At 44.7% G+C, this 23,160-nt stretch overlaps 1 protein-coding gene across 1 annotated transcript in view; it reads right to left on the bottom strand.

Annotated features, from left to right (window-relative positions):
- The window catches only part of arid1b (AT-rich interactive domain 1B), a 122,496-nt gene that overhangs the window by 8,424 nt on the left and 90,912 nt on the right, over positions 1–23,160 (bottom strand). Inside the window, 8 exon segments of the mRNA XM_084314256.1 lie at positions 588–707; positions 5,401–5,554; positions 5,924–6,099; positions 6,218–6,356; positions 11,177–11,390; positions 12,947–13,156; positions 20,417–20,577; positions 21,131–21,276. Coding sequence (XP_084170382.1) covers positions 588–707; positions 5,401–5,554; positions 5,924–6,099; positions 6,218–6,356; positions 11,177–11,390; positions 12,947–13,156; positions 20,417–20,577; positions 21,131–21,276 — 1,320 coding nt within the window.

The raw sequence follows: 23,160 nt of genomic DNA, 5'->3' as shown, positions 1-23,160 counted from the left end.
ACTTGTTCGGTTTGGTACGGATACGTGTACCTTTACACCCCTAGTTTTAATACTGTACCATCATCCACAATATATATACATATTAACAATATCTTTTTAATAATATATACAAACTATATTTCTAAGTTCATCCAAAAAACATTCCTTGCAGCAATATTTAAAAAGTTAAAGAAAATAGACAATTTCGAATTAAATAGGACCATGATGACAATTGTATTACAAGATAAAGATGTAAAAAAATTTCATATCACAATGTAATTTGCACAGAAAAACTACACCGTCACATACTGTTATACTGTCAAAACTAAGGAAAATATAGTGATATGATATGTTGGTCATATCGCCCAGCCCTACCATCAAGTCACACTTCCATTGACAGCGAATTAGTGGCCGACTGTGGGTTCAGAGACATCCTGTTTGATCTACAGAAGATTCAAGCATCGTGCAAAAGGACTACAAAAACCTGAACATCCCTTTAAGTGCATTCCCACATTACAGCAGATGTAGGTGATTTGGGTGCTGGATGTATACATGGACTGAATATGACCTGTGGGCAGCCAGCTGGCCATTAGGGCTCTACACATTACCTCTGGTGTGGGTATCTGTTGGGAGAATACATGTTGGGGTCATTTCCAGAAGGTCCCATGTTATTCTGACCCCCAGGGGGCACCACCATACCCCCATCTGGTCCCATCACATGGTCTGGCCTGGAGACAAGGACGTGTGTTAAAATAAGTAAGTAAGTAAGTAAGGAAACTTTATTTGTATAGCACCTTTCACAGATAAAATCACAAAGTGCTTCACAGAAGTAAAACATAGCAACAGTTACATAGAGATAAATGCACTACACATAAAACAATTCTGACACAACGTAAGCATAGGCATAACATAAATAATAAACTATGAGTGCAACATAAATGTCAGTCCTAAAAACAAAACAATTATAAATAAATAAACAAAGTATACAACCAGGAATTAATTCAAATTCATTAAAAGCCTATCTGAAACGATTATATACGTGTTTGTCAGACAACCGCTGAACGGCAACCACGTATATATACGTTATTTGATCGTTATTTCTTTTATGCGATATTTCTATTCATTACAGGCCCACTGACTCTGCGTTAACTCATTGGACGCCAGTCACGATGATAGTCGGGTTAACTCGCCGACGCTTGAGTGCCAATCACAAGTATAGTCAGGTTTTAATCGTTATTTCTTTTATTAGCGATATCCATTCATTTTCATCCATCCAACCTGATGTTATCATTGGGAATGGGTCTGACCTTGCAAAAGGGCAAATACCGCCGCCTATCGTCTCCCGGATGGTATTGCACATCATTGGATTGGATTGGCTGGGGATGTGCATCAAGAAAAAAAGTCCGGTCCGGGTTTTGCTTCTCTGGCATGCAGTATCGTTGTACCACGTTGACTGGGGGGACTGGGAGCAGCGTGGATTATGTGTTTTGGATTATAACGTTGGATCAATGGATGCGATCGATATTTGGAATGGAAATCAGGAATTGGATTAATCTTTTTGCAGAACATCTGATGTGAGGTAAGGACTCTATGTTACCAGTCTTGGGTTAATCAGATGTTTTTTTCATAGCAATCACAACGTGTCTGTGCGTGCGTGCCGTTGGCGCTGAGCAAGGCACGGATAAGCGATTCAGCCCGCTTTTGTATCGTGCATAAGGACACATACTATCGATAATTTAGCGTTTATTTGAAAACGATTCATAAATCAGCCAAAAAATTACAACGTGTTTTGTGTATTCCACTAAAGGGCTATTATCGCGTCTTTCTCTGGAATTACTAGAAATCTCCAAAACTATACTCTTATTCAAAACGGTATAAAACGGAAATGTACCGATGAAAAAACTATCCGTTTCGTACATGTTGACTGCAAGCAAGTCATTGATAAGCGACGGGTGTATTAGACCCATAATTTAAGATATATTTTAAGCACTCGCAAATTTCCCTGTCCTCCCATTGATTAAAGCGGTGGCGTGCTAGCCCTAATTTGGTCATATAGGCATGGCGGTCAATGAATTAACATTGGGAATCGCATTGAGAATGCCTAGGTGCAATACCGGCTGCATCACGCTAGACGGCGGTATCGAGCACCCTTTCTAACATTGTATCCTGGGCTGTGGGATGGCCCCAGGTCTCGGGTTTCATTTTTCCTTCTCGGGCGAGGCGACCGGTTCTGCCGGTTTGAAGCCCGTCAAATATGCCCGATCCATATGTTATGGTGGATTATGCTGTCGAGCAAATGGACATTGGATCTACCAGATGGCGATCAAGAAATTGGAATATTATTTTTGGATTACTCCCGGCCACAGGTAACGGCAATTTGATGTCAATTTGAGCTTACGTTCCTTTTGGCCTCCTTGCTGAGTCTGACGTGGACGAGAAACCCATCTATAGTCCTAGTTATCAAATTCTTGGTTTGCAATGGTTTTGCACCTTGTGGGTAAATAAAAACCCAGTTTTCATCTACAACTCCTGTTTCCTCATTGTCTCACTGCTTGGTCCCTAACAAGGAGAAATGGGCATTCTAAACACTCTGTGCAAGGCCTCTATTAGGCGGTAAATTGTTCTTTGTTTTCACAATGTGTGCCCTCTATCGTATCGAGATACATATTCCATGTGTATGGAATAACACTCACCTTTAACATTCACTTTAAACACTTTTTAACACCACCATATTGTATCTATTTATTAGTAAAAGATTTGCACTACCTCTCTAACTCATCTTTGCATTTGTTTGCATTGTGTACTTGTACTAGTTTGTATATTTTGTATAGTGTTATTTTTTTTAACTTTTTTACTGTCTGAAGCACAATCTCAGGGGGCTCATACAGAACCAAGTATTTCACTGTAATGTACATGTACCTTATATGTGACAAATAAGCTGGTCAGGAAGGCCAGTAACATGGTGGGAGTGGAGCTAGACTCTTCCTCTGTCAGAGAGGAAGAGCCTTGCTAAGCTCCACGGCATCATGGACAACCCCTCCCACACGCTATACACAGACTTGGCTGATAGAAGGAGCATGTTCAGTGTTAGACTAAGACTCCCTAGATGCAACACTGAACGGCACAGGAAGTCCTTAATTCCAACAACCATCAGAGTATACAACGCATCACTGTGCCTCACTAGCTCACCACAGAGTGACAGTACAAACTCTGGTAATCTTCCTGGACTTTTGACTTCTTATTTTTACATATACACTTAAACATTTTTATTAAAAAAATTCTACATTTATTACTGTAAATGTTACTGTATATTTTTGGCTGTATATATTTTAGAATGTATATCCCGGACTGTATTTTTATTGTTATTTGTGATTTTTGACTACCTAAACTTTACGCAACATAGGGGAGGAGCAAACATAGCTTGCATAGCAGCCTTCTAAACTCTAATTTGAAAATTACCTTGAAGAAAAAGTTTTCTGCCAGTGAAGTTGTCACAGATATTTGACGGTGAAAGTGACATAGGAGAGAATGTGTCTGAGACCCTGATTATGAGGCGTCCTCCTCTGATGAGAATGAGACCCTTAGTGCAGATGCTCCTGTTGTCTCTCAACCACAAGCAGACACGTTACTTTCCAAAAACGGAAAGTTATCATGGGCCCACTCCCCACTTGAACAACATAATATATATTATGTATGTATAATTGGGTGGGTGGGGGGGGAGTAGGTGTAATGTTTTATTTAAATGGTTATTTAGGTAATCAACAAAGTAACATGAAGCACCTGAAACATACATTTGGGTAACACTTTTGATTATGATAATTTTCTGGAGGTTTAAACTGCTGGGGTCAAAATGTCCCCAAGGATAAAGAGTGTAAAGTCAATTTGAGGATAACAGGAGGGTTAACAAAACCATTTCAAATAATTTTAGCCCTGCTAGATAGAGGTAGCAAATAACTCTAAGGATGGCAATAATAATAATAAACGTTATTTGTACAAATTCCATACAAGAATTGCAGCCCAAAGTGCTTCACAGCAGAAAATACACTAGAATACATCAAATGAGCATAAAATAGACAGAATAAATGCAATGCAGAAAATAAAAATACAAGATGATAGAAGTAGATGATCGTAGTGTTCTTGGGGCATGTAGTTGACAAGAAAATTGCCAATATAGCTTGGTCTGGTTCCATTTAGGGCTTTGTACATAAGGAGGAGGACCTTCAAATCAATTCTAAATGTTACCGGAAGCCAGTGTAATAGCCTAGCTGAGAGTTGAATAAGCTGAAGTATTTTCTTCAGTCGGCTTGGAATAAAGGCATGGATCCGTTTTTCAGCATCCTTTTGATTTATAAATGGTTGTACTTTAGCTTTGTTTCTAAGGTGGAAGAATTATGTTTTTGTCACCTTGTTAATGTGGGACTTAAAGCTTACAGTAGACCTGAGTCTATGATAACCAAGACTTGTAAGCAAGGAGTAAGTTTCCCCATAATATTATTCAGCAGAATTTCTCTTGAAATTGAAATTTGGTAAATTCCAGTAAATATTGCAATTCCTAAACTCTTGAGTATCATAAATGGATTCAGCATCCCGAATAACCCCCAAAACCACTCCAACATTGTTGAAATTGATCAAGTAGTTTCCGAGATTTGTCCATTTAGGTGATTATGCAAATGTGGCTAATTATGCAAATAAAAAAAGTTGCCCAACATGTACAACTTAGCATCCGGCAGTTTCTAAGTGCTGGTGACCCATACTATCCATATCTATCATAAAAGTTGGGCGGCTACGTGGCGTAGTGGGCAAGGCGCTCGCCACGAAACGCTGGAGACGCTGGGCTCGTCAGTTCGAGCCCAGCGCTCCACATTTGCTTTCAGTTTAGCTGGTCGTCCGTACTAATACACATTGGCCGTATTAGGGGGTGGGAAACTGATGGGTGGGGATCGGGCGTTGTGGACAGCGACTCCTACAGGTCGGTTGGTGCGCCTGCGCAGTAGAATCAGGAAGTGTCGGGGGCAGCGTGAGCCTCCCACGCGTTACTCCTCGCCACTGAGAGATCGAGCTGCGCAGGTGAAAAGATGCGACTGCTGTTACCTCAAGTACCGGAAGGGACTTGTGCTATGTATGACTTAGTCCACATTGCAGCCGGCTTGTGGGAGGCAAGAAACAGCGTCCGTGACAGGGGAGGGTTGAATTGGATGATACGAAATTGGGATGGGAGAAAAATATAGAAAATGGGAGAAAACGTGGATCAAAAAAAAATCTATCATAAAAGTTTGGTGGTTCCAACATTTCCGGGTTCATTGTGTTGGCAAATAGACTAATAAGGCTAATAGCTGGCATTCAATGAATTAAAAGTGGATAAGTCACAGAACTCCTTCTATTGTAGGTTTGAGAGAAGTAGGTTCCGAAAGAACTGGATACCTTCTGTCGTAGCCTTGTTGCCCGTAGGGATACTGAGGTCGCGGGCCGACTCCCATGCCCGGCATGGCCCCCGACGGTTGCCCGCGGGGGTACAGGTCCTGCATGGCACCGCTGGGCATCTGGCCCGGCCCAAAAGACTCACTGGCCCCCGGCCCTGCAGAAAAACATGCTGTTCTCTTAGCATGTAAGGTAGGTTACAGCGTGGTAGTAAAACATTTGTACACTGGGGGGCAGCAGAGGCTAAGGACAGGATCCTCACCAGCTGTAGAGGTTCAAGGCTACATGAAGGACTAACCCAGACCGCAAGCAGGGGAGGACATCTTCAATACAAACTGAGTGGAATCATGCTTTTTATATCAGTAAAAAACCCACTAATAAGCAAACTGGCAGACTAGTCGATCGTTGGTTGTATTGATAAAACCCGCCAGTGTGGCGATGCCCTGACTGCGCTGTAGGCCTGCTGTAGGCAGTATGTATTCTGTATGTTTTCAACACTGGTCAGGTCAGGACTGCGCCTCCTCACCCTTCCTGGGAGCACCGTAGGGGTCTTTGTTGGCATCGTACTGCATCCTCATGGAGGGGTCTGCTGGGCCTCCTCCCTGCTGATAGGGGGCGCCAGTGGGCACGGGCCCATGCTTGTGGAAGGCTGGATCGTTCCCCTCGGAAAATGGATCCTGCACACTCACCCCACCGCTGTTCCTAAGAGACGGACGCACGCGGGGTGAGCATGACTGAACATGTGTGTGTGTGTGTGTGTGTGTGTGTGTGTGTGTGTGTGTGGAGATGATACACAGGGCTGCAGGTGCTATTCCCCTACCTGCCGCTGGGCTGTGGGGTCATCTGGCCGTGGGGAGTCGAGGCCGGGGTGGGGGGCTTCAGGTCACCGGGCATTTCAGTCATGGAGCTGCTGCCGGTGGACTGGGGCGTGTGGGGGCCTTGGAGGGACCCCGAGTTGGCTGGAGAAGAATGTTTAGAGGTCAGAGAGAGAACAACTAGCTGAGAGTATCCCGCCCTCTTTTCTTGATCCTCCAATCGCAACTGTTGCTTCTCTCAGACATAAATGAGAGAACAGAGAGAACAGTCCACACAAGAGCAGAACAGTTCCACTCAGAGAGAACAGTCCTACACAAGAGCAGAACAGTTCCATTGAGAGAGAACAGTCCTACACAAGAGCAGAACAGTTCCACTCAGAGAGAACAGTCCCACACAAGAGCAGAACAGTTCCACTGAGAGAGAACAGTCCTACACAAGAGCAGAACAGTTCCATTGAGAGAGAACAGTCCTACACAAGAGCAGAACAGTTCCATTGAGAGAGAACAGTCCACACAAGAGCAGAACAGTTCCATTTAGAGAGAACAGTCCACACAAGAGCAGAACAGTTCCATTGAGAGAGAACAGTCCACACAAGAGCAGAACAGTTCCATTGAGAGAGAACAGTCCACACAAGAGCAGAACAGTTCCATTGAGAGAGAACAGTCCACACAAGAGCAGAACAGTTCCATTGAGAGAGAACAGTCCACACAAGAGCAGAACAGTTCCATTCAGAGAGAACAGTCCACACAAGAGCAGAACAGTTCCATTCAGAGAGAACAGTCCCACAGTTGTATAGTATAAAAACTGAACAGGTCAGAATAACACAATAAAGCTCCAAGGCCTATTTTCATTGTGGTCCTTTATAGTCATTCCTCCTGCAGGAGCGGTGGCTTCTATATAATAAACCAGTCTATCAAACAATAGCTTATTAAACCATGTGATCTTGATGTTGGGCAATGGACACACACACACACACACACACACACACACACACACACACACACACACACACACACACACACACACACACACACACACACACACACACACACACACACACACACACACACACACACACACACACACACACACACACACACACACACACACACACACACACACACACACACACACACACACACACACACACACACACACACACACACACACACACACACACACACACACACACACACACACACACACACACATTCTTGTGCCTCTGTAACGTTCTGTGCCAAAGCACAGGCTGACCGGCCCTATAGTTTGCTAAATATTGCATGGATTCACACACCCACACACGGGCGCTACTGAATGCATAATGTCCTCGGATAGACTCCGCCTACCATGGACATAATTAAGTATTGTAGTGCTGCAGTGCATTTCATATTCATATTCCAGACTTAAAAGAAATTGAGACCCCTGCAAAAATCACATCATAATCATTTAAAACTTTTTTCAAAGAAAAGGAAAAGCTTGATGGAAAAATAGTATCATTATCTCTAATATGGCGAATCATATCACACTTGCAATATCTGAATCACAATATAACCCCCCCCCCCCCCCCATCGTTAGTCAACATATGGGGAAATTAATATCTTGATATCTTACAGATCTTAACTGGCAACTGCCAGTTCATGTGATCTTAGAGGCTACATCTTGTTTTTCAAATGTCATAAAGATTATATAACTGGCAGTGTTACGGAGGAGGAGATGCCACATAATGATACAAGAGATCACTGAGCACAAGACATCCTAACTCGCCCACATACACAGTCAAATAAACGGTTTGTTGGCTCACTGGGAATGCATATCCTCCTTGTAATGTATTTTTAATGAGACATTACGGGAAAAGCCAAGCGTTATACTGTGTGTGTGATATAGGTAATCTGAATATGTCCAGAGAGAGAGAGAGAAAGAGGGAAGAGAAAGAGAGGAGAGAGAGAGAGGAGAGAGAGAGAGAGGAGAGAGAGGGAGCGAGCTCCGTGAGGACTGCTGCTTGATCCTCTGCCAGCCATGAGGCGCGTTTGAACTCCAAAAGTAAACAATACAGAGGTTCAGTCAGCCGTGATCTCAATGTGTGAACTCATGTGACCCACCCCTCCCCTTCCCACACCCAGAGAGTGAGAGAGAGAGAGAGAGAGGGGAGAGAAAGAGTGTGTGTGAGAGAGAGAAAAAAAACTGCTGCCTCACTGGTCTGTTGGCTGTGGGAAAGTAGGTCAGATTGAGGTCACTTTTGTTTATATCCCACACTCCTCCCCTATTAATCTTCTCTGGGGGAAACCCTCCCCCCTGCTGCTTGACAGCTCTCTCTCTCTGTGTGACATCATCAGCTATCCAGCCTGAGGGAGGGGGGGGGGGGGACCTACTGCTGGCCGTCTGACAGCTCACCACCACTACACCCCCCCACCCCCCCACACACACACTCCTCCTCTCTCTGTGTGACACAATCACCTGTCAGACATAAATAGGGCCACGTGCTGCGTTTAGAGAGCAGAGTGAGAATTGAGATGAATAGATTCAGGAGAGGAGAGGATGATTGAGCAAACAGGATTAAGACACACGCACGCACACTAGGAGTGCACATAATATCCTCTTCGTACATTAATTTTGTTGCGTTTTGGAAAATGGTGCAGAGATGTGTTTTGCGAACATCCAGAAACGCGCACGTACACAGACACATTTATATCTACATACACAACTAGTCCTAACCCTGGCCTGGAGAGTGACTGAAGGGCCTTTAGTCTTGAGGATGGCTGGCCCAGAACTTAGACTGGGTATGTATTCACCTAGTCTTGCTGGCCCAGAACTTAGACTGGGTATGTATTCACCTAGTCTTGCTGGCCCAGAACATAGACTGGGTATGTATTCACCTAGTCTTGCTGGCCTAGAACTTAGAGGGGTTAAGTGTCTTGCTCAAGGACACTTCGACACGCTGCCCAGGAGGAGCGGGAATCGAACAGGGAACCTTCCAATTATCAGACGACCGCTCTACCTCCTGAGCCACTGTCACCCATAGACTGCGTTAGACAGGGTCTGTCCTCACTAGTCTTGCACTGACTGTACCAGTGCAGAACAAAGGTTGAGAAGAACCATGGCTCAACAGTCCCTAAGAATACCATTGATTCCACCATGAACAGGCTGAAATGAGGCAAATTCTAATGACATTTTAATATTAATGATAAGATTTGCATATTATTACCACATCAAAGCAGACATAAAATGCTTACAATTAACAAGTTCATAGTGGTGTTGTATTTGCCATTATGGGTAGTAGCCACAGGCAACAATCATTAGGCATTGGGCTGTGCTTTGTAACACCCATTTTTATTGACTTGCATTGCAGGCATAATATTCTTTATTACAATTATTTTTACACGAAAAAGCATGGTGAAGATAGTGGCCACAGAGAGAAAAACAACATATATCGAGGCCACATTTTACTACATCAAGCTCTCAAAATGTTGTTGCATGTGAACGAGATACAATTTGTTCCCACGTTTTGGTTAATTTGTGCAGAAAAAGATACAATTTGTTCCCACGTTTTGATAAATGTGCGCGCACAAGATTAAGTGTGTACGCAGAGAGCAGCGCAACAGACCAGCCTTTCTCCCTGAAGCATGAAGCGCAGTGATCTGCTTCGATACGGAGCAAGTGGGAATGTGATGGGGATGAAAATGTAAATTATACAGTAAATATGGGAAACTGGTGAATGTACACACTTTAAAATCACAGCACTAGGGCGGTCAGGTGGCGTAGCGGAGATTGTGCTTGTCACCAATGCAAGAGGCTGCGGTCTCGACTCCCGGAGAGTCAGCATTGCCTTGGCTTGGGCTGATCGCTATACTAACTCGTTTGGCCGAGTTAGGGGGAGGGAAGCCGTGGGTGGGTCCTGGGCGTTGTGGACAGCGACCCCTACAGTTCGGTCTGGGCGCCTGGCCTGCACAGCGAGGGTAGGATCTGGAGAAAGGTAGTGTGACCTTCCACACGTTACACTCTCCCGGTGAGAATCTGCGCTGCCAGGCTGGCTGCCGGCTGGCTGCACGTGTGTCGGAGGAAAGCATGTGACAGTCTCCGGCCTCCCGGACCAACAGTTGGGGGGGGGTGCGCAACAACCAGGAAGGGGGTTGGGAATTGGCATAACGACTAACAGTGGGATGGGAGAAAAAAATCGGAAAAAAGGAGGGGGAAAAAAGATAATAAAGAAAATCACAGCACTAATTATGAGAGTCAATCATGTTGCATCCATCCACATTGGGGAGGAAACGGTTACCGGTTTTAACGATAACCACGGCTAAAATTCCCTGACGGTTAGTAATACCATTCAAATTTGAGTCATCGTTAAAACCGTGTTTGATTACTGTGCTTTGAAAAACACAGTAAATACCGTTTTACTCTCATTTATTTATTTACATTATAATTTATATTTGTCTTCCTTTTTACTGACAACCCTAGAAGAACCCATTCACATTTAGGAATAGAGGTGGTGGATTGTTCTGAGTTGCTTAAATATCTTCAACCAATTACCATCATGTAGGGTGGCGCTAACCCGGACATGGACAGTAGCCTGGGAGCGTCTATGCTTTACCCAAACGGTTCATGCGTTTTGCGAATCTGATTGGCCACCGACGTTTCTGGTCATGTGACATGTGCGCCCAATCGCGTGACGCGCCCATTTCCGCCTCGACCAGCAGCAAACCCTAACCCTAACCCTAACCGTTCTATCGCCATGCTCTAAGACAAACTCTAACCTTAACCAACTTCAAAAGAGTGCCGTCACACGATTGGTGCGACCAGAAACATCAGTAGCCAATCAGAGCGCAAAACGGGAACGCGGAAGCATGCACCGTTTGGGTAAAGCAATGACGCAGCCTGGGAGGGGACGTGAACTCAGACAGAGCGAGTCGGGGGCCCATGGGGGCGAGTTCTACCCCCCGGCACCATCCCGGTAGGTCAGACTCACCGGGAGATGGTGGCTGGATCTTGGCCTGGTGGGACTGTTTCTTGGCTTCCGCGGCAGCCATGATCTCAGGTGGGGGCTCCTCTCCCCGCTCCACCTTACACTCGTGGGCAAACAGGTACTGGATGTACTGCTTCTTCAGGGAGCTGGCGGAGCTGCTGGACGTGCCCACGTTGAGGTGGGTGGACAGCTCTCTCCACTTCTTGTTCTTATTCACCTGCAGGAGAGAGAGGGAGCTCCTGAGATACCGGAGGTTGGCAGGACATCCCAGCTAGGGCTGGTGGTCGACATGACGTAGATATTTGACAGCATTTGGTTTTTCCAGTGCAGATTCCAGTGTGATTTGATCTTTTTCTATGTCTGCTCAGGTTGGGATTCCTTTCCCAAATGGTTAACACTGGGAACAGGATGGAACGGAATCCCAATCTGAGCATGACATAAGAGCAAAACCGGTCACTGTGTGAATATGGTCAATAACGATATTTGACAGCATTTGGTTATTCCAGTGCAAATTCCAGTGTGATTTGACATATTTTCGATGTCTTTTAAAAAAAGAATTAATGGTGCTTTCTCATTCAAAAGTGTATATTTTGATAATTTATTTTGTATCCCAAAATCTTTTATTTCCAAAAATCCACCATTTGCAAATGTAAATTGTAAACGAAGGCAACCTCAATGTTTACTCAACATCATTTAAACGACATGGAAAGGAAATGTATACTTAAGACTACGCCTTAGAATTGCATTGCAAGTTGTATCGCAACTGGAATATCTTCTAAAACCAACTCAATATGATATTTCGTTAAGCGCAATCCCAACATCTCCCGTGACGAGCGTGAAAGGAGTCTAGTGAAAGACCATCAATACGACTCACATCCCATCCACACTGCTATGGCATCGACACCATATATAGGAAATAGATAGAGGCAAAGAGCAAAATCATCCATGTGTAAATGCTCTCTCCAAATTCACTAGGACTGGGGCAAAAAGATAGTTAACACCAGTCTGACATTTTAATTCAGTCATATCTATCTATAACATAACATACCCACAATAACACTAGAACGGATGAGAGGCAGGTGTACTTAATCTCGTGTTACTATATAACAAAATTTAGTTTAACGTATTTAGTTTTAGATTTAAAGCATAGAAAATGAATATTTTACGACTGTAAGCTAATTAAATAGTTGTTGGCACAATTTGTACCAGATATTATCTTTTCTAAGATTTCCTACCACAACCAACAAAGAGACTTGATCCCAACAGCAGACGGCAGATAGGTGAGATAGCGTTTCACCAGTGTGACCTATCTCACCCACTCATACCCACCATGGCCAGGCCTCCTATCTCACCCACTCATACCCACCATGGCCAGGCCTCCTATCTCACCCACTCATACCCACCATGGCCAGGCCTCCTATCTCACCCACTCATACCCACCATGGCCAGGCCTCCTATCTCACCCACTCATACCCACCATGGCCAGGCCTCCTATCTCACCCACTCATACCCACCATGGCCAGGCCTCCTATCTCACCCACTCATACCCACCATGGCCAGGCCTCCTATCTCACCCACTCATACCCACCATGGCCAGGCCTCCTATCTCACCCACTCATACTCACCATGGGCAGGCCTCCTATCTCACCCACTCATACCCACCATGGCCAGGCCTCCTATCTCACCCACTCATACCCACCATGGCCAGGCCTCCTATCTCACCCACTCATACTCACCATGGGCAGGCCTCCTATCTCAGCCACTCATACTCACCATGGCCAGGCCTCCTATCTCCCTCACACACAGGTAGAGTCTGCACAGGTCAAGGGGCTTCTTGCCCACAGCGGGCAGGTTTGGCACAGGGGTGCCCCTTTCGTCCATGAAGGCCAGGTAGCGGTCCACCCACATCCTCCTCTCGGGCTCCCCGCCCATCTCGTACAGGCGTGTGATCTTCTCGTTGGTCATGGTGGCCGCGCTGGGCTTCTGTGGAGACACAGCGGAGGGGGGGGACGAAGACACAGTTCAGCGTTGCCCGGTGAGACATCTCAAGCCACGATGACAACCATCACGTTACACCAGAGACAGGTCAGCGCCAGCAACAGAGGGTCAGACTATATTGTTGTTCAAGTCATTCAACCGCAGTTGAATGGGAGTGTTATGCGGTGTGAGAAAACCACACCGTTCTACCACACGAGGCACCATCACGTCCCACAGGGTCACGTCATGTGACTTTCTCATCGACATCGATCAGGTAATGTGAACAGAGGTCGTTTTGGCTCCTGGATTATGAGGTTTTTGGGGAATTCGGGGAGAAAGAGGCATGAAATGTATTCAAACTTCATTGAACCTAATATGTCTTAAAAAGGCCCAATCAGTGATCCAAGCATAAATAAAAAGCGTAGTTCGACTGTCAAACATTGAGAATTAGGAACAGAGCGTGTGTTTTCATTCTCTTGCTGATTGACTTGGGCTCTTGATACAAGGTACAAGGACTAACACTAACAGGTAAATGCATTTTTGATGGTATTCGCTGCAAAAGGTGTTTTATGTTGGTAATGTTTGTAAAACATTGGCGCAAAACCGAGCTATATTCCTATTTACAATGAGTGAAGAAAGCTCCAAATATTTCCCATCTACAGTTCAGAGAAAGTATGTGAACCTACCCCACATTGTTATAGTCACAACAATCACTAATTGGGCCTTTAATGAGAACGTCTTAACCCACAAATATCACAACAAAAATATTAAAACAACATTTTAAGAAAACACAAAAACTAAAATTGACACCGAACCAGAAAAACAAACAAAAACAAAACAAAACAAATCAAACAGGACTGGTGGTGTTCTTTATCCAGGCAGGACTGCTAATGCTATCGCTGTCCTCCCCGTGATAAGAGGACAGACTAGCAGGGCTGGGGGACAGGGGAGAGGGGGTGGGGGGCTGGGACAACAGCTGCGGTTACACCTTTCGTTTCATTTTCGTATCATTGTCATATGCGTTTCGCCGCGACGTCGTGCGCCTCGAGTCACACTTTCGTTTTTTTTTCGTTTTTGTCACCCGAGCACACTGATGTAGTACACTGCCAAAGCAGTAGGTGGCAGTAGGTGGCAAACATGAAGGCAATTTCAACCAATCAGAACTTGAATGTGCCAATACACTTCCTGGAAGCTCCAGCAAAGAAAATGTCAACAAGGCAGGCGCCTATGCCGCGCCACCATCTTGCCTATTTACTCAATGCAGCAATTCTTTTTCAGCAAAGCCTAATAAAAGTGCAATAAACAAAACGGATACATTCACTGTGTGTTCTGCCTGTCATTTGTTGATGAAACAAAACTAACATCAACACAAGTGACCACCAAGAGCGGATAGTTTAGTCTAAAAAAAGATCGGTAGCATTGTTAGCTGCATGCTAACGTCAATGGAATTTTCCATTATAACACTATAGCATTGTGGCTAGAAGCTAACGTTAGCTCACGCTACTTAGCCAGCACCAAACTGATGATATCGGGAGCTATCAGTGGTTAGATAACATTAGAGACAACGCTGTGTGTATTAAACAAAGGTGAATAGATGACTGGGCCATTTTGTTTAATGCTTGTTAAGTTGAAAGAGGAGCTTTGAGCTAACAGGGTTTGATAGCTAATGCTAGCTCATGTTAGCCAGTGGTAATGCTAGCAGAATGAATGGATGTAAACTTTATTTAACATATTGCATAATGGGTACAATACAATACGGCTCAATACAAACAATTGTTAAGGGAATGCAGACTGTTGTAGCTTGGACTGGGGTCCTTATAAGAATAACTTGACAACACATGGTAGCTGCAGCTATTTGGGACACAGGGACACGGAGCTGGGAGCTCTCTGTTGTCACCGGAGGGCACGCAGATGGTATCTACTGCGCATGGGCGTTTTCGCAACAACGGCTCCGTGTAGACTACACGCTGTTGTCGGCGCGTTTTTTAGCGGTTCTCCAAAACGCAAACACAATTTAGCGTTTCAGCCATATCATTGTGTCTCCTCCTGTAGTGTGAAAAAACATGCATTCTCATAAATATTACGATCAAATCTATTTTGTACTTCAAAATATAGACCTTGATGATACATTTGAAATTGGTTTGGTTATGATCATGTTATTTAAATTTTTTCATGGTGAGGTTGACATTTGCATGGAATTGCCCTTAACACGCCATCCGTGCAGGATATAGCGTCTCGTTTCCATGACAACAACATCCTCCTTTATGGAAGCTGTCTTTAGGCGTACCGCCAAGGCAAATTGCCTTGATGCACTTGGAAAGGCCTTTTTCTGATTCCGGTTTGCGATCAGGTCGGATGGCGACGTGATTTTTTTCGAGCTCAGTGACCACTCCACATATATATCAATTACGACGTTAATTTCACGACATACATTCATATATTGCTTCACAGTGATGGCGAATACATTTTCGAATAAGAAGGGGACATTGAATGAAGCGGATGGTGACTTTATCAGAACTCTATTCCGCGCTGAGCTCGACGCTAGCATGCTCTTGCTAACCAGCAGACTGGATTCACTCCAGGAGGAGCTAGCTAGCGCGACCACACGGATCACCTAAGTGGAGGAAAGGACGGCGGAGGTGGCAATCTTGACTGAAACCAACGGCGCTGAACTGTCGGAGGTCGGGGAGAAATTCCATTATTACGAAAATAAGATAGCGGATCTGGAGGACCGGAACAGGAGGTGTAATATTAGAGTTTATGGCTTGCCCGAGGGCATTGAAGAAGACGCGCCGATTTCATACCTAGAAAAGATGATTCCTCAATGGTTTCCGTCCATTAAAACACCGGAGATTGAGCGAGCGCATTGAATTTTTAGAAATGGCCCCTCGGATAAAGCCAAACACTCACGCACTTTTATCTTTTGCTGCCTGCGGTTCCCTACAAGACAGGCTATTTTACGAGAAGCAAGAAAACATCCCCCGAAAATGGGCAACTATACACTGAGATTCACCGACGACCATACCGCCAGGCGCCGCAGGGCCTTCTCGAAAGCCATGGGGATTGCTCGTGAGAGGGGCATAGAAGCATTCCTAATTTACCCTGCGACTCTGAAAATCAAGGTAGGCCGCGGAGTTGTGTCCGTCAACCACCTATTCACATCGGCGTCCGAAGCGGAGCGGTTCCTCAGACGCGACATGGCGACGTCCACCACGTCCGAGGATGGTGAGCCGCCCCCCGGCGGGGCAGGCGACGAGCACCGGGGAGTAGCAGAGCTTCGGGCCTTGGTTAGCTTAGCGCAAGCTATGCTGGCTATCGGGCTCTTTCAACTAACTATTTCGTTCCATTCTCCTAACACGGCCTTTCGATTCAACAGAACGGTAACATTCATGGTATTATCTACGCTATATATCTCCAGAAATGGGTATGTACATTGACTATTTTCAAATATAATTCAGACGACTTGTGCTTTTTGACGCACTAGTCTTTTTATTGTCTGAGCATTGAACTTCGCAACTGGACTTCGCATTGACTGTTATGCATACTATCTTTTTTCGAGTTTGTATTTGGACGAACTGTACTTCATAACTTTCACTCGAATGAGCTATATGCTAACGTATAAGCCGGTCGGGAGGGAAGGATCTCTCTTGGCGGAGCTATCTACGTGAATCGGGCTAACAAGCCTTAGCCTAATTAAGCTATGCTCAAGGCATGCCGGCTAACCAGCTCTCCTAGCTAACATTACCTCAGACGGTTACTACATGTGATTGATGCCAGCAAGGATGTGGCAGTCCCTACAGCGGTCATGTCCTTGGACGCAATGAAGGCGTTTGACAGATTGGAGTGGTCTTACTTGTGGGCAGTTCTTAGAAGGATGGGGTTGGGAGAGGATTTTATTCATATGATCATAGTTCTCTACACAGGGCCTTCGGCCATGATCTTAACAGGAAAGTTCTGCTCGCCACTCTTCTGTCTCGCGCTCTTCCAGACAGGGTTGCCCTCTTAGTCCCGGCCTTTTCGCCTTATCTCTTGAACCTTTAGCTCAATACATAAGACAATCCCAAATTATATCTCCTGTTTCAATTCAGGGCACACAGCACCATATCAGCTTATACGCAGATGATGTACTCCTGTTTATGCAGAATCCCTCAGTCTCTCTACCTCATCTTCTCAATGTGATAGATGAGTTTGGCAGCCTATCCGGCTTTAAGATCAACTGGCCAAAATATGCTTTTCTTCCAGTTAATGAGCCTGCAAAGGCTACCATTCTGCCTGCAAACATACTTATGGTGGAGCACTTTAAATGTCTCGGAACTGAAATATTCCCTACTATTAGCCAGACGGTACGGTATAACTACTCCAGCTTGGGTGACAGGATTACAAATGACTTCAACAGATGGTAAAAAATAAATAAAAATCATTACAGGCCTGTGCGTCAATGATTAAAATGAATATTTTACCCAGAATTGATGCTCCCGCTGCCTCCTCCTGCTGGTTACTGGCAGAAGTTGCACTCTGCCTCATATAAATTCGTTTGGAATAATAAACGCCCGCGCTTGAAGAGATCAACTGCCCAAAGAGGTAAACTCGATGGAGGCTTAGCATTTCCAGACTATAAATATTATTTTCAAGCTTTCTCTCTGAGACCTCTGATCACTTGGTTTGACACTCAAGCAGCTGTGTCTTGGCGACCATTGGAGGAGAAGATGGTGTCCCCACATAGACTTCAAGATATTGTGTATACCAACATTTCAATTAAGCAATGCAAATTACGATTTGGCCCGCTTATCACACATGTGATTCAGACCTGGCGTGATACCCAGAAAGCATGTACTAACCGCCATAAATGGCACACACATTCCCCTCTATTTAATAACAATTTACTCCTTATTGGACAACAACCTATTAGGTACCCTAGATGGGAAAAGAAAGGTATCCATACGTTGGGGGTAGGGCTGCAACGATTAGTCGACATAATCGACGATGTCGATTATAAAAAAATCGTTGACGAGGAATTGTTGCGTCGATTAGTCATTACAAATATATATATATATATATAATTTTTTTTTTTTTGTTGCACTACCTATCTTTGTGAAAGTGGCTTCTCAGCTCTGGTCCAGCCAGCTGAAGACTTCTTAGCTTAACATAACAGACCGACAGTACGTTTGGGGGAACTAATGGGATAACTGGGGATGTTGTTTGGTCCTGACAAGAGTCTCAAAGCAACTCTGAGGTCATGCTCAATGTCCAATCTGTTCCTCTGCTCTGTCTTCAGCTGGACCAGAGCTGAGAAGCCACTTTCACAAAGATAGGTAGTGCAAAAAAAAAAAAATATTTGTATTTAATTTTTTTTTTTATATAATTGTTTTTCGATTAGTCGACTAACCGAAAAAATAATCGACAGATTAGTCGATTACCAAAATAGTCATTAGTTGCAGACATCTTCGATAACTGGTCTCCGATCTTTCCAAGATCTATCCAATCCAACACACAAGCACACATGAGCACACACACAACACACACACTGTACACGCTCACACACTAGCAGCCACTTTAACATGAGCACACACACACTCATTCTGCACACGCTCACACTTATGGTCACTTTACAAAAGGAAAGGTCACTTTAAGAATAGTATAGTATAACTTGAGATTGTATAATATAGCATTGTATAGCAGTGTACATAAAGACCCAGTGCCTCATCCGTAGCCAACAGTGTATTGCACTACCACAGGACCTAGCATGTCCTACCATGCTCTGTAAATAACTCATGTACATATACCGATATGCCCTACTTTGATTACTTGTATTATTGCACAATGTCGTTCTATTGGATTCTTATTATATTATTATTGTATTATGCACAATCGTTGCGGGCAAGACCCCCCGCATTTCATTGTATACTTGTATGCCGTGACAAATAAAACTCTTGACTTGATCTCCCCAGAACCTCCTTTTTCTTTTATTTACAAATAAGAGCAGCCCTGAGGGCTCATGGCGTTCCATGGGATGTTCCACTAGAGCGTCACTGTTTTCACAAATTCTTTTATGACAAAGAGACATCGAGAGGCTTCGTTTCTGACTTGTATCGCCATTTACTTACGTCCTCGTATAAGGACCTCCCCCTTGATACGATTTGGAGAAAGGATATCCCGGAGTTGGATGTAGATTTTGATTGGGATGCAGTCTGTGATGGGTGGTGAGGGAGTTAATTAGGGTGTTAATTGTACAATCTATTTTATTTATTGTCTAGTCATTGTAGTGTTGAGTCGATACTTTTGGTGTCTTTTTATGTATTATTATTGTTGTATGGATTGTATTATTGTTATTATGTTGTGAACTGTGTTGTTTCATGTTTGAAAATTAAAAAAATTTAATCACAAAAAAAGGAAAGGCCTTTTTCTACCCATTCCTGAGTTCTGTGGTGGAAAAGGAAACAGGAAGCATGTGCTCTGGTCGCGCTCTGGCTTTTGCCCGTCGTGAGGAGCTGCCGCCACAGAGCAGGCAAACCCAGGAGAGATCATCAAACGAGAGGAAAGAAACGACATCTTTCCAGATCAATTCCAAAACGCCTGGATAATGAGGTGAAGCGACTCAGAAAATGGCGGGGAAGAATCTTTTCTCGCACCTGGAGGAGCACGAAACCAAACCGGTGAGAGGAGGGAACTTTATACAAGGTAGGAGATGAGAGGAAACACGGGAAACACAAAAATAAAAAAACAAACAGAAATTGTGACTAAAAGGAACAGCAGCTAATGAGAGTGCATTGTGAGCGGTAACGTCTCTATAGAGTTGGGGGGTGGGGCTATTTTGGTACGCCTGTGTCACTTCCACAAAAAAGACGAGACGTACTCAAGAGAACCACGAGTGGTATAATAATAAACAACTTGCTGAAGAGGGTATGAGTAGATAATAGATGAATGGCTTCTGCCAGGAAGGAAAAAATGAATAAAAAGAAAACAAGTGCTAGGAATAATTTTCTCCTCTTATCTGACAGGAAGGAAAGTAGGCTACAGTGAAACAGAGAGTGCTCCGCAACATATTCCCTTTAGAAACGCTCACAACAGACAGATGTTTTTCAAATTCTCTGCATGTCTTTTGTTGTTGTTGTTGGTCTGCGTTGTTAGGATGCCGCATTCTCACACATTCGGTGTGTGTCTGGAAAACACAGCCGCTATTAGAAAACATGCTTTTGAGAGCAAACTGGCGGGAGGGCAAGCTAGTGAGAAGCCAGTGTGGTCAGCCGAGGTGGCAGGAGAAGGTACCTTGGGTTTGGGTTTTGGTTCTGGGGCGGCGGCGGCAGCAGGAGGAGGAGGAGGAGGAGGTGGAGGAGGAGGAGGAGGAGCGCTGCCCTCCTTGTTGTGTTCGGGCCTCGGCTTGGCGTCAGGGGGACCGGCCATCCCCTCTCCCGGCATCAGCATGGGTCCTGCACGGGACAGACGGGTGGGGAGGATTTCATGGGAATAATGGGATAATCGTTAATGTGCAGAAGTACACGAGAGTTACTGCTAAACCTGAGGGCACCGCACTGCGGGTGAAAGGCTACTGTATCAAGAGAAACTCTAACAAATTACTGGACAATGTATCTATCCATCTGTGTCCAGGCACCCCTTCCTACAATGCCACGCCGAATAAGATGCTCTGATTGGCGAGAAGAGGAGCGCAAAGCAGACAGTAGTCAAACGAAGGGAGGAATGTTTGACAGGTGTTGTTGACAGACATGGGGGGGGGGGGGGTGCAATTCTATTTTCATTTCCGCAGCCTACCTAGCTGAGACAGATGGATAGAATTAGCAGAGTTCATCTTGAAAAGTGTGTCAGACATAGCAACAGTAACTAAGGGCAGAACTTTGCCAGTCCGCTGTGTATCGCGACTAGAATAGAGCCTCACGCCGCCGTATTACTACGCCTGTTACACGAGTCTGGTTGATTTGGAAGGACCAGAAATTTAGATGAGCTCGGGGCGTTTGTCCACTGTACCTGAGGGCGGGGGGCTGTTGTAGGGGGGCCCCTGTGGGGTCATCCTTCCTGAGCTGTTGCCCGGCTGCTGTTGCTGCTGCTGCTGACTGTAGGGGCCACCGGGGCCCATGCCGCCCATGGGGGCCATGCCCGGGTAGCCGCCCTGCCTGGAGAGCCAGAGGAGAGGAGCTTTCATTTATACACCAACGAGCCAACAATCATCACAGCTCACAACACAACACACTGTGTGACGCGACGGAATAATAAAATAAACATCACATTAAACAACACGGATTTGTCTGTTACAAGCCGTGCAGCGACGGAGCCAGTGACACAACTGAACAAGTGGGGAAGAAAAGAGAGAGAAAGAAAGATATTTCCGACAGATTACATCCGAGGAAGAAAAAGAGAGGAGGGGGAGAAAAATCACAAAGCTAACAGTATCAAAGAGTCTCTCTCTCTACTGTGGAGTGTTTGAACTGAGCCGACGCTGCCGGTGGGGGCGGACTTGGATCTGTGACATTTGGGGCTGCTCTATTTACCCTGGTAATAGATCCGTTGGAGGGGAGGATGGAGAGAGAGCGAGCTCCGTCACACACACACACACACACACTAGGGATGCACGATTAATGGATTTTAAATCGAAATCGCGATTTGGAATGATGCAATTATCAAAAAGAAAAAACCGCAACTTTTTAATTTTATTTATTTTTTAACCAGGAAGTCCCATTGAGATACAAGATCGGTTTGGGAGAGGGAGGTAAGGGGTTTTAGATTGTGTGTTGTGAAGTTTAGACTTCAGAGAGGGAGAGTAAAGTACAGAAAAAAAGTAGCGTTGGGTACCGGTATCGATTCCCAGGTAAAAAGAAAAATTTTCAGGCTCGGTGTCCTGAAAAAACCCACCGCGTAGGCCAGATGCAAGCCGCATTTTACAATAAACCTCTGTGGAGCCGCTTAATTTTTTAAAAATTATAATCGCACATTTAATCGCAATATCTGTCAGAAAAATCGCAATTAGATTATTTCCCAAAATCGTGCAGCCCTAACGCGCGCGTGCACACACACACACACTTTCCTTCAACATTAGTAGGAATTACAAACATGTTTCACCATCTGCAAACCTGAGCCACTCGTGAGTTTTTTTTTCTATCCAAACTCCCATTTAGAATTATTACCGCTGTGGGTTTTACCGGTTTGTAGAACCTGAGAAAGACCCAGTTAGCATCCTAGATTATGCCCTCATAATAAAAGGATTTTTGAAGGAAGTTACGTTTTCCGTGCGTACGAGTTATGTGAAGAGCTTTCCGAGGTATTTTCACATCGTCTGCGCTCGTCTCTCTCTCTCTCTCTCTCTCTCTCTCTCTCTCTCTCCGAGCACCGCGATGTTACCCCGGCTCAGTGGACACGAGCGCTCCATCGCCCTCATTACGCTCATCGCTACAGAACGGTTCCGGCCTCCCTGGAACCAACCAACGTCTCTTGGATGAGCCTCATTATGGCGCAAACCTGGAGTCTCATTTAAATCAATATTAACCTGGAGAGAGATAATGAGGCAGACGATGCCACTTAGAATGTGAGTGTGTAAAAACAATTAATAAAAGTGTTCTACACTAGGATCTCAGCGATATTGAACAAAATGATACACTTGTGGGTAAAACAGCCTGCAGCTGCTGAATGTGAAATATTTTTAAAGACCACTCACACAAGAGTAAACGTTACATCCTCGTTTGTAGGAAAACCTTTGTGTTTGGGCATTTGTCTCCTTATTCCAAACAACCCATCATCTCCAGGCAACTGTTGCGGCTGACAACCGCATTGCACATTGCTAAAAAATGTGCACATTGCTCATCATGACACAAATTTTGTTCCGAACTGTACATAGCCATTTTGTTATTTAATTTATAATATCTACATCCTGATCCGCACTGCACACCTTTTAGAACTGTCTATAGTAATCTTATTTTAGTCATCTTACTTTATTCTATGCAAAATGTATTGTATTTTATTATTGGAAGCTGCTATGGTCGAGGGACCACAACAAATATAATTTC

This window comes from Notolepis coatsorum (genome assembly GCF_963971535.1).
Source record: "Notolepis coatsorum genome assembly, chromosome: 5".
In the NCBI taxonomy this organism is placed as follows: domain Eukaryota; kingdom Metazoa; phylum Chordata; class Actinopteri; order Aulopiformes; family Paralepididae; genus Notolepis; species Notolepis coatsorum.
The sequence above is the reverse complement of the archived record's forward strand: the minus strand, read 5'-3'. Positions and strand labels throughout refer to the sequence as shown.